Source organism: Dipteris shenzhenensis, chromosome 20 (genome assembly GCF_047967505.1).
Source record: "Dipteris shenzhenensis isolate YYH24624 ecotype China chromosome 20, Dip_SZ_1.0, whole genome shotgun sequence".
Taxonomy (NCBI): domain Eukaryota; kingdom Viridiplantae; phylum Streptophyta; class Polypodiopsida; order Gleicheniales; family Dipteridaceae; genus Dipteris; species Dipteris shenzhenensis.
The window spans coordinates 10,046,487-10,063,252 of NC_141615.1; the positions used below are offsets into that span (position 1 = coordinate 10,046,487).

A 16,766-nucleotide genomic window follows, 5' to 3' on the forward strand; every position below is an offset into this window, starting at 1 on the left:
TTTATTTTCAATTTGTGCACCAAAGATTCAATCAAGTCATTCCTAAAAGACCTCCCTCCATCTGTAAGGATTTCCAAAGGGCAACCAAAACGGGCACATATAAAATCCTTGAGAAATGATGCCAGCGTTGTTGCTTTGTTGTTGACAGTAACTTTTTCTTTTGCCCATCTAGTTGCATAATTAGTTGCAACTAATATATAATACTTCCCTTATGAAGAACGAGGAAGGGGGCCAACAAACACCTCTCAAATGGACCATATGGTGGAATGGGATTCAAGGGCCCAGGAACCAATTGCTTGCATCCATATGCTTGGCATACCTCACAACTTTGGCACCACTCACGGACATCTTTGTTGAGTCGGGGCTAATAATACCCTGTGTTGAGGATCTTTCGAGTAGTGCTAGCTGAAGCAAAGTGACCTGAACATTCATGACATAGCTCCATAATCCTTTTAGATTCTTCCAAGCTCACTACCCTCCTAAGAACCTTATCTTTACCTTGCTTGTATAGAACATCCCCAAGGATTGTATAAGGACAAGCCTTCCTTGTGAGCCTCTTCTTTTGTTGAGGTGTCAATCCGTGAGGAAAATGTCCTTCATCCAAGTAATATTGAACATCTTGGAGCTCTGGCCAATCTGTATCTATCAAGGCAAGAGTAGCTTCAGTGAAAGAAGCCATAGCTTTAGTAGCATTCTCATCAGCTTGATGATTATCTTTTCTTTGAATATGCACAAACTTGCAAAACTCAAAAGCTTTCTTTAACTCCATCGCTCTTTTATAAAGATCTTGTAGATTAGGACTCCGTGCTTTATAAACACCTTTCATTTTCCTAATGACCAGTTGAGAGTCCCCTTTCACCTCTACCCCTTTCACTCCTTCCTTTAGGCAATCTTCTAATCCACAGATCAATGCATTGTACTCAGCCACATTATTTGATATTGCTTCAAGAAATTGCCTACCCTTGGCCCATACCTCTTTCTCTTCTAGATCAAATAGAATTATCCCCCCAGCCCCACATTTCCTAGAAGGGCTAAAGGCTCCATCAAAATGCAGCTTGAAAGCTATTGGCGGGGTCTCCAACTCTTTATCTAAGTCTTCCTTTGCCTTTGTTACTTCTTCTTCCTCCTTACCTGTAAGCAAATCTGCAAGAGAAGCTCCAGTGGTGCTTTCTGTAATAAAAGTGAAAGAGAACTCTTGAAGCTCACAAATCCACTTAGCAAACTTTCCAACAGGATTGGGTTTGCGAACCAAAAATTGTAAAGCAGGTTGAGATGTAAGGAAGAAAAAAGGGTGAGGCAGCAAGTATGACCTAAACTTCTTCACTGCAAAGACCAAATATAAACCTTCTTTCTCCATTTCACTGTACCTCTCCTCAGCCTTTGTGAGTTGCCGACTTGCATAATACACTGGTTGCATGCGTCCTTGCTCACCCTTCTGAAGTAGTATAGCTCCCACTGAATGAGTTGACACACTTGGATTCACATAGAAATCATCCTCCCACCTAGGAGGCTGCATAATTGGCCTTTGGCTCATGCATTCCTTAAGCAAACAAAATGCCTTATCTTGCTCTAGTCCCCATTGGAAAGATACATTTTTCTTTGTTAATAAATTGATAGGATACATCTTTTCAGAAAACATATCAATAAAGTGCTGGTAATACTTTGTTTTACCCAAAATGCCCCTCACCTCTCTAACATTACTAGGTGGCGGAAGGGCCATAATTGCTTGTACCTTCTCAGGATCCATTTCTATACCTTCCTGTGACATAACATGTCCTAACAAAGCCACCTTCTTCTTGGCCAAACGGCATTTTGTAGGATTAAGGCAACCTTTTGCATCATCAATACTTTTCAATGCAATCCTCAACTTTTCCAAGTGATCCACACGGCTTGAATAAATGCAAAAATCATCCAAAAACACTCTTATGAACTTTCCCAAGTAGGGTGCAAATACCTGGCTCATGAAACATTGGAAAGTTGCTGGTGCATTAGTTAAACCAAAAGGCATCACCCTATATGCATACACCCCCCATGGTGTAACAAATGAAGTCTTCCTTTGATCTTCCTCACAAATCCAAATTTGGAAGTATTCGGAGTACCCCTCACATACTGAATATATTTCATGGCCTGCAACTTGATCCAATATCTCATCCTGAAATGGTAGAGGAAAATAATCCCTCTTTGTGCATGCATTTAGAGGGTGAAAGTCCACACAAACACGCCATTTCTTTCCTTTCTTGAGAGTAATCACCATTGGAGAAACCCACTCTGAATTCTCAACTGGAAAAATAAATCTAGCTTGGAGCAAGTTAGTTACCTCCTTCGTGAGCACTAAGTTAGTACCACTCCCAACCGTCTAAGTTGTTGCACCACTGGCTTGCTTTGAGGCTTCAAGTCAATTTTGTGCTCCACTAAGGTAACTTGGCGTACTTGTGATTAGGAAACGCATCAAGCATTTCTAGGTATTCATCTCTTTTAGTACTTGTTATAGTCTCATTGAGAAGAATCTCATTTTGTTGGCGAATACTAGTACGATCCACCACTTCCTCATACATGGTTGAAGATGATTCTCCTTCTGAAGCTCCATTTCCTTGATTGTCCCCCAAATCAACACTAAGGCAAAGACCAAACACCACTCCTTCCACCTCTCCTTCTGAGATGGACTCCTCGGAGGTGCCACTTGTCTCGTGATTGGATGACTCGGACTCTGAGCTCTCAAAAGTTGAAGTTTCCTCCTATACCACCTTCTTGTGGCGACTCTTGATGTTGTAGCGGACCTTCCTATTCCCTCCTTAGAGCATAAGATCACCTGTCTCCCACTTCTGTACTGCCTTCACTTGACAGAGGCAAGGCCTTCCCAAGATCAATGGGTAAGCCCTAGCATCTGGTTTTGTAGGAATAACCTGAAATGTTGTAGGTACAGAAATTCCACACACATCCACTGCCAAATTCTTCATAACTCCTAGAGTTTTCACTCTAGTATTATCAGCTAACTTAATGCGATAAGGAGAGTTAAGAGAAGATAACTTCAAATCAGCATCTTTCATTGTCTTTTCACTCATGACATTTATCGATGCACCCCCATCAATGTATGCATTAGAAATAGTCTGGCCATCTATGATGACGTCAACAACAGGTACATCATTTCCCACATCAATGTCTACCTTTTGTGCCATAGGTGTCCCATTATCCTTTTTCTTCTTTTTCTTAGACTCCCTAGTGCTGACCAATTTACTCCATTCCTTCTTAAGTTTTGGAGAGAGTGCCAAAAGCTACCCAAATGTGATTTGTGCAGTCTTCTCTCTAAGGTCTGTCAATAGATCATAACTAAGAGTCCCTTATCCAAGAGGAAAATCAGATTGTCCAATCTTTCTTCGGGATGAATTTTTCTTCTTATGTTTTTGTTCTTTCTCTTCCTCCTCTTCCTCATCACTCCTAGTTTTATGACTTCTTGTCATCAATGGCATCAAAGTTTCTTCCTCATCTTCCTCCTCTGAACATGTTCTTTCTAAGAGTACTACACTCTTGTCTTCTCTTTTTTTCAATTTTGGACATTCGGGAGGATAGTGTCCCTTCTCTTGACATTCATAACAAGTAATATTGCTTTTATCCCTAGGCTTATCCTCAGTTTGTGGAGCCCTACGTGGTTGGCATTCACTAAGTGCAACTTCAAATCAGTAAATTCTGCCATCAATTGTGCAATATCATGATCCAGTGAGGGAGCAGATACCTGGGATGTTGAGGCTACCTCTACCCGATGTGCTAGAGTCATGACACTTATAGATGGCTGAAATGTGGACTCAATTTGATGGGCCGCCTCCTTCTTCAAAGCAATGCAAAAAGCCTCTTTGAAATTACTGGGATTTTTGCTTAGAACCTTTCCACGCAAGGTAGAATTCAAATCATAAACAAATTTGCTCATCTTGAGATGTTCCATTGCCAATGAACCTTTAGGATCTCCCGTAGAAGATGAAGAAGACTCAACCACATGCAAAGCAGCTTGTTGGTACTTGATGAATAAATCCTCATACCTCATAGCGAAGGTCGAAACTGACTCTCCTTCCTTTTGGGAAATCTTCTCCAGCTGTAATAACAAGGAATTTGGTGACTCCAATGTTCCAAATCTCTCCTTCATTGCCTCAACCAAGCTTTCCCAATCATCCTTGGTCTCTTTTGGCAAGGCCTCATACCAAGTTAAGGCCACACCCTTCAAAAAATCTGGAAGTATCTCAGCACATTCCTTCATAGACCAACCAGTCAAGCGACATGCTCGATTGAATTCCCGAAGGTAACTCCTTGGTTCTTCTCCTTTTGATCCATGGAACACTGGAATGTTGTACATCTTGCACAAAAAATGAGCACAAAGAGGAAAATCTTTGCTTCTAAACAAGATGAGATCATGAGGTTATGATAGGAAAATCCTAGGCAAAACCTACCCAGCGTCTCCAGCAAAAGATGTGACACAAAACTGGGGGTTTGGTTTTGGTCAGGTCTCAACCCACAAATTGAAGAAGAGAGAAGAGATTTGGGCATTAGATGAAGCTTAAAGAGACACTCACTCTCTATCTTCTCAGATCAAAACAAAGATATAGACGTTAAAGGTGAGGTTGTACTCTAGCATTGGAAATAAGAAAGGCTGAGGGGAAGCATTGATTTGAGCTAATCGGTTAGCCCCAAAAGTAAGGGTGAGCCATTGTTGGAAGAATATCTTTTGACTCAACACAATGTGAACTCATGTGAAAGGGTAGGGCTGATTTGGCTGAATGGGACGGTTGGGACGAAACATAGATCTCAAAAAGATGAAGATTTTGATATCAGTTTCATTCAAAACGGAGCTTGGAACAGAAAGTTATGATGGTTTTACGAAAGGTTCTCAAAACTGCTCCAAACAACAGACCCAACCACTCAGACAACAATAACTTTTATTCAACTAAATGGAACAAATATCTGAATACATCAATAGATAGATCTTGAAAAGATGAAGATTCTGATATAAGTTTCATTCAAAATGGAGCTTGAAGTAGAAAGTTATGACCGTTTTATGGAAGATTGTCAAAACTGTCCATACCCAACTGCAGTTATGGAAAGGGCAACAATCTCCTTCAGCAGAGAAGTAGCTTCCAAGATACATGGCAAATTGAGGTTGCCCAGGGGAGTAGAGAATACCCTTAAAACAGATCTAGAAATGACTCACTCATGTGGGTACACTAAGCTTTAGAGCGAGGAGAGAGGAGATGGAAGAAGGATGAGGAAAAAGAAGCATGAACTTTATTCAAAACATCAAAAGCAAGAAGAGGGATACAAAGTGAGAGCCTAATGCTCTAGGGAGAAGGGAAGAGATAGGCAAAGGTAGATACAAGTGATGGCATAACTACAATGAGAAGAACCAGATGATGGAGAGGGAGGAGAGAGGTCTCTTTTATAGAGCAATTCTCACCCTCCTTCACCTTGTTACATTTTCAGCTTGTAGATTCCTTCACCCCCTGGTGACATAAGGACATGGGTCACCATCAAATGTCCTTTTGGGCACATTTTGACAAGTGTCCCATCACAAGATCCTCATGACTCTTTAAAAGTTGAGAAAGTCAAGAGTCTTTTCCCTTAGAGCCCATAGGGATGCTCTCTTTTCCATATGTCAACATCCTCCATATACCACCTTGGAATTCTAGAAGGATTCCTCTTGACTTTACACTCTTCCACATGCCCTCCATGTGCTTGGCATGTGCTCTCCATATTATTTTAGTACATTATGGAGGCCATGCAGCCATTTGGCCCACTCAAAATACATGACTCATTTCTATTTTCCCAATTACAAAGCAAATAATATATCTCTCAAACCATTCTATCCCTATACCAAGGTATTTATAATTCATACCCGTGGTATTTACAATGATGCACTCCACTCATAATCACATTGGCAATCATTTTCACTAATTATTCTAATTAGTGTCAAACACACATTAATGATTACATGAAATAAAGTAGTCGACATCAAAAGATTGTAGCCGCAAAGAGCCGTCTCCCGCCACCTTCTCCGTCATGCTTCTTGGTTCTTTGTCTCCATGGCTAGCTTTTGTCACCTTGCGGGCGCCACAAATCCTCCCACAGGTTTCAAAACAAAATATCATTTTTTGTTGTCACACTACAATGAAATGCATGGTTTCTTCTGCATCTCATGCACATGCCACTGTCATTAGAGTAAAAGGGAGGATTGGTGCTCACGACATAAATTTCCTAATTGATTCGGGTAACACAAATTGTTTTATCACTCCTAAACTCATACGGACACAACACTTAGAAGTTGGGAATAAGATAGAAAACCTGTCCAATTAGCTAATGGGAAAATACACTATACCCAAGGTCTTATTGAAAATTTACAGTTTACCTTAGCACATAGAAAGTGTAAGGGAAATTTTTATGCCATAGACATGGGGAAGTGTGATGCCATAATTGGAATGGACTGGCTATCGGAAAACAAAGTCTTAATTGACTGTGGAAAGAGAACCATCAGCTTTTCTAGAGTAGATGGTAGAAATCAAGTTATTCAAGGAGAGAAAAGGGATAGTTAAGCTTTTCTTATTTTAGCCATGAAATTGTTAAGAGGAATGAGACAAAGTTGTGATACATTCTTAGTATTTGCTAAAAAGATTAAAGAGGAAACCCAAAATATTGAGGGAGAGAATCAAAAGGAAGAATAGCCTGAATATGTTCAAAAACTCCTTGATGAGTTTTTTGATATCTTTCCCGATGATCTACCAGGGATGCCACCACCTCGACATCTTGACCATGCTATAGAACTAGAACGAGGAACTTGACCTTATTGTAGGGCCCCTTATAGATTCAATGTGGATGAATTGAAGGAATTGAAAATTCAATTAGAGGATTTACAAAAAAAGGGGTTTATTCAACCTAGTGTTTCTCCTTGGGGTGCTCCAGTTTTATTTCAAAAAAAAAGGATGGAACATACAGGTTATGCATTGACTATAGAGGATTAAATAGGCAGACCATCAAGAATAAATATCCTCTACCTCACATAGATGAGTTGTTGTCTCAATTGAGTGGAAGCACAATCTTCTCCAAGATTGATTTAAGATTGGGATATCATCAAATATGTATTAAGAAAGAGGACATCCCAAAGACTGCTTTTAGAACTTGATATGGTCATTATGAATTCACAGTTCTTGCTTTTGGACTCACCAATGCACTTGCAACTTTTATGTGTTTGATGAATGATGTGTTTTGTGAATTTCTAGATGATTTTATTTTGGTTTTCCTTGATGATATTTGGTATATTCAAAGAACACAAAAGAACATGAGATGCTTCTTAGGAAAACACTTGAAAGATTAAGGGAACATGAATTATATGGAAAAAGGAGTAAATGCTTCTTTGCTAAATATAAAATTGTTTATTTGGGACGAGTAATTTCCAAAGAAGGCATCCATATAGATCCTGACAAAGCAAAAGTGATTCAAGAATGGCCAAGGCTTAAAACAGTGAGAGATGTGAGGAGTTTTATTGGTTTGGCACAATATGAGAGAAAACATATCAAGGATTTTTTTAAAATAACATCGCCTTTGACAGACCTGATAAAGCAAGAAAACAAATTTGTATGGAATGAGAAATGTCAAGAAGCTTTTGATACATTAAAAGAAAAGGTGGTAGAAAATTGTATCTTGAAGATACTGTAAGAAAATAATACAACGTCTGTGCTCAACAAATAATAGGATCTCGTATGCAAGAGAGAAAAGCTGATAGTATGGAGAATCCAAAATTTGATTATTGTAAAACTGATACAATAGATGGCGCTGCCTCCCAGCCGTGCGCTCCTATGTGAGAAGCTTCGATGGCGTGCTAGAAATAGTAGAGGACAGAGGCTGGATGCTAAGGAATCAGGGTTGCTATAGCCAGTGATGAATATGGGCTTCACGGGCTTGCTCTTATATAGCCACTAGTCGTAGTCTGTTAGACCCGATTGGGTGACCGACCCAGTCCGCCCAAAACGACCGACTAGGGGTCAATCCCGAAATAGGCCACCGACCACACGATAGAACTGTGGCACAAAATAGAGCAACTCAACTATGGTCACCATTCGGCCCAGAGCCATCTGGGATCATCTGAGACTCCAAATGGGCCCCGCAACCCGAGAGTGGGCTGCCTCGAGAAATGCTCCATCTACCCTCAGTGTGGTCAGTCATGGGATGCCTTCCTGCACTTGCATGTAGCCTAGTTGGTAGTGTGCCAACTCTATCTGAAGCCGTCCAGCCATCAGGCCACACATGGCCCCCATCTGGTGCCCAAACCAGGACCTACCGGATAACCAAGCTACTCAAATGCCTTCTCCTCATATGGGGGGCTTACAAGTAGAGTTAGCTGGTTCTCGCATAGTTACACGAGAGTGGAGCATTGATATCTAACACCCTCCCTCAATGTCCACCCGCAAGTGAGCTTACTTTTTCGGCCCAATTCCAAGTTGATGAAGATGCCTCTCCAGCAAGTCTCTTCCAAGAGCCTTCGTGAAGATGTCCGCAGCATTCTCTGTAGTTCGACTGTATACCAAGTTGACCTCTCCATCCATGATGAGCTCGCGTACAAAGTGATATTGAATCTCAATGTGTTTTGTGCGAGCGTGGAACACAGGGTTCTTGGCAATTGCCATGCAACTCTGATTGTCACATGATAACTGCGTAGGCTTGTTCTGCACTGCACCCATGTCCCCTAAAATCCTCCTCAACCACACTGCCTCACAAGAAGAAAAACATGCTGATTTGTACTCAGCCTCGGTAGAAGAAAGGGCAACTATGGGTTGCTTCTTGCTGACCCATGACACAACTCCAGATCCCAGTGAGAAACAGTAACCTGTCACTGATCTCCTGCTGTCCACGTCTCTTGCCCAATCCGAGTCACAAAATCTGGTCAAGATGTTGCCCTTGGTATAGGTGATGCCATAATCAAGTGTGCCTTTGATGTATTTCATCTCCTGCATCCCTGCCCTCCAATGGTTCTCTCGGCGCTTATTGGAAAACCTACTTAGTACACCAGTCGCAAAGCTGATGTCCGTTACACAAGTAAATCAAACTGCCCACAAGCCTTCTGTACTCCGCTTTGTCCACCAGTGGTGATGAATCCTCGTTTGAGAGCTTCACGTCGACCTCCATAGGGTGCCAACTGTCTTGCACTCATGTCTTGCACTCAGCCATGCCAAATGCCTTCAATATCTCTCCAGCATACTTCAGCGGTGAAATGAAGATCTGTTTTGGCTCTTGCCAAACCTCAATCCCCAAACAAAAATGCATCATTTCGAGGTCTGCTGTCATTTCAAACTCTTTTCCTAGCAACTGCTTTGTCTACGAGATCTTCTCTTCATGGTTCCCTATTATGACAAGGTCGTCCACATAAAGGACCACAATCATACAACTGCCTCCTTCTCTGTAGATATACAAATTTACATCAGATGGGCTCCTCCTGAACCCGTTCTGTAGAAAGTAGGCATCAATCCGCTAGTACCACGCTCGTGGGGCATGTTTCAGCCCGTAAAGTGCCTTCTTTAGTTTACATACTTTACCTTCTGAACCGGGGATCACAAAACCTGGTGTTGATCCACGTATACCTCCTCCTTGAGATCGCCATTTAGAAAGGTGGATTTTACATCCATCTGAAACACGGGCCAACTTTCCTGTGCTGCTAAAGCCAAAACACTGCAAATTGTGGTTAGTCGAGCTGTGGGAGCAAAAGTATCCTGATAATCAAAACCATGTACCTGTGCGAATCCTTTTGCCATGAGCCGAGCCTTGTACTTATCCAACATGCTGTCGGACTTGTACTTGGTCTTGTACACCCACTCGGTGCTGATTACCTTGCGTTTTGGTGGTCGATCCACAAGGTCCCAAGAGTTGTTCTTCATTATGGAGCCATACTCCGACTACATAGCCTCCATCCACCTATCATCACGCTGTGCCTCTTCAAGACACTTGGGTTCTTTAGCATGGATCACCTCTGTCATCAAAGTATAGTTGACCAAGTGTTCTTGCGCCCTTCTTTGCTCCTCTAATCTCTTGGACCGGTGGTGTTCTGATGGTTTCTCCTCAATGACTGGAGGTTCTCTTCCATCCAAAAGCTACTTTATCCACTTCGGGAATGGCCATTGCCATTGTGGTTCTGCAGGCTCTTCTTCCTCTTCTTTATCTTGAATCCTCCCAAGCACCGTTGGGGGAGTTCGGTCTGCTGTTGGTGGTTGTACTAGATGGATATCCTGGTCCTGGTTGTCTGGGAAGGAAGCATCCTCCTTCAATTGATGCGGCTGTTCTGAGAAGACCACATCGCAACTTACTATTACCTTCTTGGTAACAGGGTTATAGAGATGGTAACCCTTCCCCTCTTCACTGTAGCCCAAGAAAATACATTTCCGGCTCTTCGGTTCCCATTTGGTCCTATTAGCATCAGGGACATGCACAAAACAATCACATCCAAAGACTCTGAAATGTGCAACTGAAGGTTTCTTACCAGAAAAGGCCTGCAGTGGAGTCATCCCGTTCACAGCCTTCGTGTAGCTATGATTCAGAATGTAAACTGCCGTGTTACATGCTTCTCAGCCCAGAAAGTCTTTGGCAAATCTTTCCCTTTCATCATACTCCTGCCCATTTTGCAGATGACCCGCATCTTGCGCTCTGCTACTCCATTTTGTTGTGGTGTATGTGGCGGGGGTTTCTACCTCTTGATCCCGTGACTTTTGTAGTAACTTTTGAATTCACTTGATGTGAACTGACCACCTCTTTCTGATCTCAACTTCTTCACCTTCCTTCCCGTTTCTTTCTCGTCCATTACATGCCATTCTTTGAACTTACTAAAAGCCTCATCTTTAGTCTTCAGGAAGTATATCCATATCCTTCTACTGTAGTCGTCGATCAGCGTCATGAAGTAGTAGGAACCACCCAAAGCTTCCATCTCCATCTTTCCGTAGAGGTCCGTGTGAATGAGCTCTAGAGGAGCCTTTGCCCTGCTGGCCTCTTTAGGAAAGGGCTGCTGATGCTGCTTGCCCATCATGCAAGCTTCACATACATCGGGCAGATCTGAAATTTCTGGTAGGTCTGCAATCATTCCACTTTTATGCATCTCCTTTAAAGAACTAAGGTTTAGATGACCAAACCTCTCATGCCATAGCTTAGTGTTGCTCACATCAGCTCGAGCACTGAAAGCTGAGAGTTCGTAGATGTTGTTGCGCCATGTACCTTTACCAATGACCTTCCCTTGAAGATCCAAAATCTGTGCGCCATTCTTATCGAAGTGAACTTTGAGGTCCTGATCCGTGATCGCAGAAATGGACAACAAGTTCCTCTCGATATCTGGCACATAAAGAAAATCGGACAACTATTTTACAACTCCATCTGACTTGAGAGCAATTGTACCTTTTCCTTTTGCTGGACATTTTGCATCATTGCCGACTGCTACCAGGATGTCATTCCCTACCGGCTGTAGAGAGGTATATCAATCCTTCCGACTGGTCATGTGGCGTGATGCACCACTGTCAATAATCCAAGGTTCATCTGCAGGTACATGAACTGCCTCCGTGCAAATCTCCTCAATTGCTATGAACAGCTCTACTGGTATTGCCTGCGCGTTGTTGTTGGACTCTTTCTTCTCATCTGCAATCTTCTTTCAGCACTCATTCTGCTTGTGCCCTGCCTTGTTGCAATAGAAGCACTTGATCTTCTTCTTTCTTTTTTTATCATCAGAATAAGATGGGTTACCAAAGTCCTTACCCTTACCTTTCTTTGATCCAGCATAGAAAGCCGAATCTTCTCCAGTCCTCGTCTTTTGACGCATCTCCTCCTCCAGAAGCATTGCGCTGAAATCCTCAAAGTTGAGGGGCAAATTTTTGTTATGCGTATTCAGCACCGTAACAAGACCGTCGTACTTTGGTGGGAGAATCCGTATGCACCTTTGTGCTAGATTCTCATTGGTGATGGTGATGCCAATCGCACTCATCTGATCGCACAGATTCTTCACCCTGGTGATGAACTTCTCTACCATTTCAGACTCAGACAATTTCTCGTTCGTGAGTTGAGTCTCTAGATTTTGAATCCGCGTATGATTTGTGGTCTCGTACTGATTTTTCAAGACCGTCCATGCCTCCTCTGTTGTGGTGACATGTTGAATTAACGCCATGACAGAATCACTTACACTGCAAACAATAGAACACAACGCATCTGCATTTCTTCTTGTCCACACGAGAATCTCATCCGCAATTAGTTCTATCTGTTATGCTGCATTGGTTGGATTCGGTCTCGAAATCGGCTTCAGGTCCACCCCAGTAGCAGTATCCCAAAGCTTGTATGCGCTTAGAATGGTCTTCATCTTGAACTTCCAGAGTGAATAGTTAGAGCTGTCCAACTTTTCGCCTTCGCTGAACGGTGGGATTCGCAGTCTTGCGGGCTTGGCCATCTCTCGTATGCAAGAGAGAAAAGCTGATAGTATGGAGAATCAAAAATTTGATTACTGTAAAACTGATACAATAGATGGCACTGCCTCCAAGCCGTGCACTCCTGTGTGAGAAGCTTCGATGGCGTGCTGGAAGCAGCAAAGGACGGAGGCTGGATGCTAAGGAATCAGGGTTGCTGTAGCCAATGATGAATATGGGCTTCACGGGCTTGCTCTTATATAGCCACCAATTGTAGTCAGTTAGACCCAATTAGGTGACCGACCCAGTCCGCCCAAAATGGCCGACTGGGGGTCGGTCCCAAAATAGGCCACCGACCACACGATAGAGGCATGGCGCAAAATAGAGCAACTCACCTATGGTCACTGTTCGGCCTAGAGCCATCCGGGATCATCTGGGACTCCAAACGGGCCCCGCAACCCAAGAGTGGGCTGCCCCACGAAATGCTCCGTCTACCCTCAGTGCGGTCAGTCATGGGATGCCTTCCTGCACTTGCATGTAGCCTAGTTGGTAGTGTGCCAACTCTATCTGAAGCCGTCCAGCCATCAGGCCACACATGGCTCCCATCTGGTGCCCAAACCAGGACCTACCGGATAACCGAGCTACTCAAATGCTTTCTCCTCATATGGGGGGCTTAGAAGTAGAGTTAGCTGGTTCCCGCGTAGTTACACGAGAGTGGAGCATTGATATCAAACAGATACCTGAGCTGGGAAGACCTTTTATTGTGACTTATGATGTGAGTGGGACACAAATTGGATGTGTTCTTTCTCAAGATGGTAGAATAGTGGAATACGAGTCTAGAAAACTTAGAAAACATGAAGAGAAATACCCCACTCATGATCGTGAATTGTTTGCTGTTGTTCATGCATTGAAACATTGGAGACATTTTCTACTTGGTGTGAAGTTTGAAATTCGAATGGATCATCAAAGTTTGAAATATATTCTTACTCGACCTTCGTTGAATACTAGACAGAGGTCATGGATGGATCTTCTTTCCGAATATGATTTTGAGATTAAATACATTGAGGGCAAAGAGAATAAGGTGGCTGATGCTTTGAGTAGACGTCCTCTTGTGAATGCACTAACCATTGTTCGTTTTGATTTGATGGAAAACATTAAGGCTAAAATTGAACAGGATCCTTTTATGTTTCTATCCTTGACAAGCTTGCCAAGAATCATTCTAAGAGAGTCGAGGGAAGATTTCACTTAGTAAATGGGAATTTGTATTGTAATGACAGACTTTGTGTGCCTAAACAATCTTCTTTTAAAGCTAAAATTTTGCATGAATGTCATGATGCACCATTCTTTGGACATGCAGGATATAACAAAACGTATAGCAAGGTTAGAAAGTCTTTCTTTTGGCCTAATTTGAAGAATGATGTCCGTTGCTATGTTAGGGAATGTTTGCATTATCAACGAGTCAAAATTGAACAACATAGAATGCCAGGTCTAATGGAACCCCTAGACATTCCTCTTCGAAAGTGGGAATCTATTTCAATGGACTTCATCACTAAATTGCCTACTACTAGAGGGGGGTATGATACTATTCTTGTTGTTGTTGATCGTTTGACCAAAATGGCCCATTTCTTTCTAATGAAAAAGACTAATGGTGCTCTTGAGGTAGCAAGATTATTTGTAAGAGAAATTTTTTGCTTGCATGGTATGCCTAAGAGTATTGTTTCTGACAGGGATTCAAAGTGCACATCTAATTTTTGGCGCGCTACATTTAAAGCCATAGGAACTGAACTTAAAATGAGCACAACATTTCATCCGCAAACAGATGGGGAAACTAAAATAGTAAATCATTTTCTAGAAGACATTCTTGGAATGTATGTTAATGAGAAGCAAACTAATTGGATTGAATTCTTATCTTTGGCTGAGTTTGCTTATAATAGTTCATGGCATAACTCAATTCAAATGACTCCCTTTGAAGCTATATATGGCCAAAATTGTCATTCACTAGTTAATTTCTTTGATTCTGAGAACAAAGTTGAGATTTCAAAACAAATGCTTGAGAGGATGGATGAGGAAGTCAAACACATTCGACATTGTATTAAAAGAGCACACGACAGACAAAAACACTATTATGACAAGAACCATAGTTTTCGAGAATTCAAGTTGGGTGACATGGTGTTTTTGAAAATCGATTATTCCTAAGAAAAGTAATTTAATTCTTGGCAGAGATAGAAGGCTCTCATCTTGTTTCGTAGGACCTTTCAAAATATTAAAGCGAGAGGGGAACATTGGCTTACCAACTTGAATTGCCTCAGAATATCAAAGTACATCTTGTTTTTCATGTGAGCTTACTGAAAAGTTATGTTGCTAATCCTTCTCATGTTTTGCAGGACACATTTAGAATTCAAGAAGATGGAACGTTGAAGGTTGAACCCCAAATTATTTTTTATAGACAAACCAAGCAACTTAGAAACATAACAATAGTAGAAGTTTTGGTAAAATGGGATGTATATCCTATAGAGGATGCTACTTGGGTAGATTTAGATTCACTTATTGTTGAGTTTCCTTCTTTTAAACTTTGAGGATAGAGTTTTTCAGAGAGGGGGCGATTGTGATGCTCCATATTTTGTGTATAAATTTCTTTTTTGTTTTAGCAGTAGTAGTTATTTGTGAAATTTATTTTCATGTCAATTTTGTGTTTTGAAAATACTAATAAGTGATTTGAGATTTAACAAATCTAAGAAAAAAAAAATATATGCATGGGAGTTGTGACCGGAGTTTGTAGGTTTAAAGGAAGGTCCAGCTTTGTGGATTCTTAAGGAGAACTTGGAAAGGAGTGATTGATTTAAAAAGAACTAAAGTTATTGCTAGAATGGTCCAGGAATGGAGCAAATTGGTCGTGAAGCAGGATAAAGTGGAAAAGCCAGCTAAAAAGTGAGGAAAAGCAGGTCACACATTTCTTGGATAAAAATGGCAGTCATTATTCGACCATAACGTTTGATTCCAAACTTGGATTGAGGAACTCTTTTTTTTGTTGGAAAGCTGAGATTGCGATTGTGACGCTCCATATTTTGTGTATAAATTTCTTTTTTGTTTTAGTAGTAGTAGTTATTTGTGAACTTTATTTTCATGTCAACTTTGTGTTTTGAAAATACTAATAAGTGATTTGAGATCCAAGAAATATATATATATATATATATATATGCATGGGAAATGTGACCGGAGTTTGCAGGTTGAAAGGAAGGTCCAGCTTTGCGGATCCTAAAGGAGAACTTGGAAAGCAGTGATTGATTTAAAAAGAACTAAAGTTATTGCTAGAATGGTCCCAGAATGGAGCAAATTGGTCGTGAAGGGCAAGAAAAGTAGGATAAAGTGGAAAAGCTAGCTAAAAAGTGGGGAAAAGCAGGTCACACCTTTCTTGGATAAAAATAGCAGTCACTATTTCGACTCTTTTATTTATAGCTTTCAGTCTAATTTCTAGAGTATCCCTACAAGCCTTGACCTCTTGTAATGCTAGAAAGAGAGGTGATAAATAGTTAGCTCTCAACCAAAAAGCTAATTCCTTTCTCCTACCAGGGTCCATTAGCCCTCTAGCTTTAAGAGTCAATAAGGTAAAAGAATTATCTGGCATTCTTTTTCTGCCCCTTTTTAGCCCTGGGGTTGGGGCTATTCACTTGGACTGTGGCTGCTTTGGATTGCCTCCTCTTGTGTTGGACCACTATGAAGGCCTTACCTTGGCTAGAGTCATCTTGATTACCTAAGCTGACAAGAGTACCCTTCAATTGATCTTCCTCTGATTCCTCTTCACTCTCTTCTATCTCTTCCATGGCATCCTCTCTGTTGACATCCTCTTTAAATTCTTTTGACCACCCAGCTTCTATCACCATATTGTCCTCTTGACTGGTTTTGCTGCTATTTTCTATGGCATCTTCTTTATCTCTGAGAGATTCAAAAGTAATCTTGTTTGCTGATTCTGGAACACTAGAACCCTTATCTTTGCCACTATTTTATTGCCCCTCTTTAAGGGACAATTTTTTAACACATGAGTGGAAAGGCCACACAAAAAACAAGAACGAGGAAGGTTCTTATATGTCAAAGGTTGCTCCCTATATATGCTACCATTTCTATTAAGAATGGTAAGCGTCTTGGGCATCTCCTTAGCTATATCCGTCTTAATGCAAATTTGAGGATTACCTCTGGGATTAATGAAATTTTTTGGCTCTACTCCCAGCACTTCTCCCAGGCCACATCAAAGATTGCACATATACAAGGGTAGGTCAAGGAATTCCACCCACACAGGGATTCTAGTAGATCTAGGGGCATTTGGAGAGAATTCCTTAGTCCACCACTCTAGATATAGTGGTTGATTTCTAATGG

General features: G+C 41.5%; 1 protein-coding gene across 1 annotated transcript; it reads right to left on the minus strand.

Moving 5' to 3' along the window:
* Positions 1-364: 364 nt before the first annotated feature.
* Positions 365-16,276, minus strand: LOC147889248 (uncharacterized). Its single transcript, XM_087392018.1, has 3 exons — positions 16,123-16,276; positions 1,132-1,323; positions 365-984 (listed from the first exon to the last, which is right to left on the minus strand). Exons 1-3 carry the CDS (start codon positions 16,274-16,276, stop codon positions 365-367), a joined length of 966 nt encoding a protein of 321 aa, XP_087248144.1.
* Between the last annotated feature and the right edge of the window lie 490 nt (positions 16,277-16,766).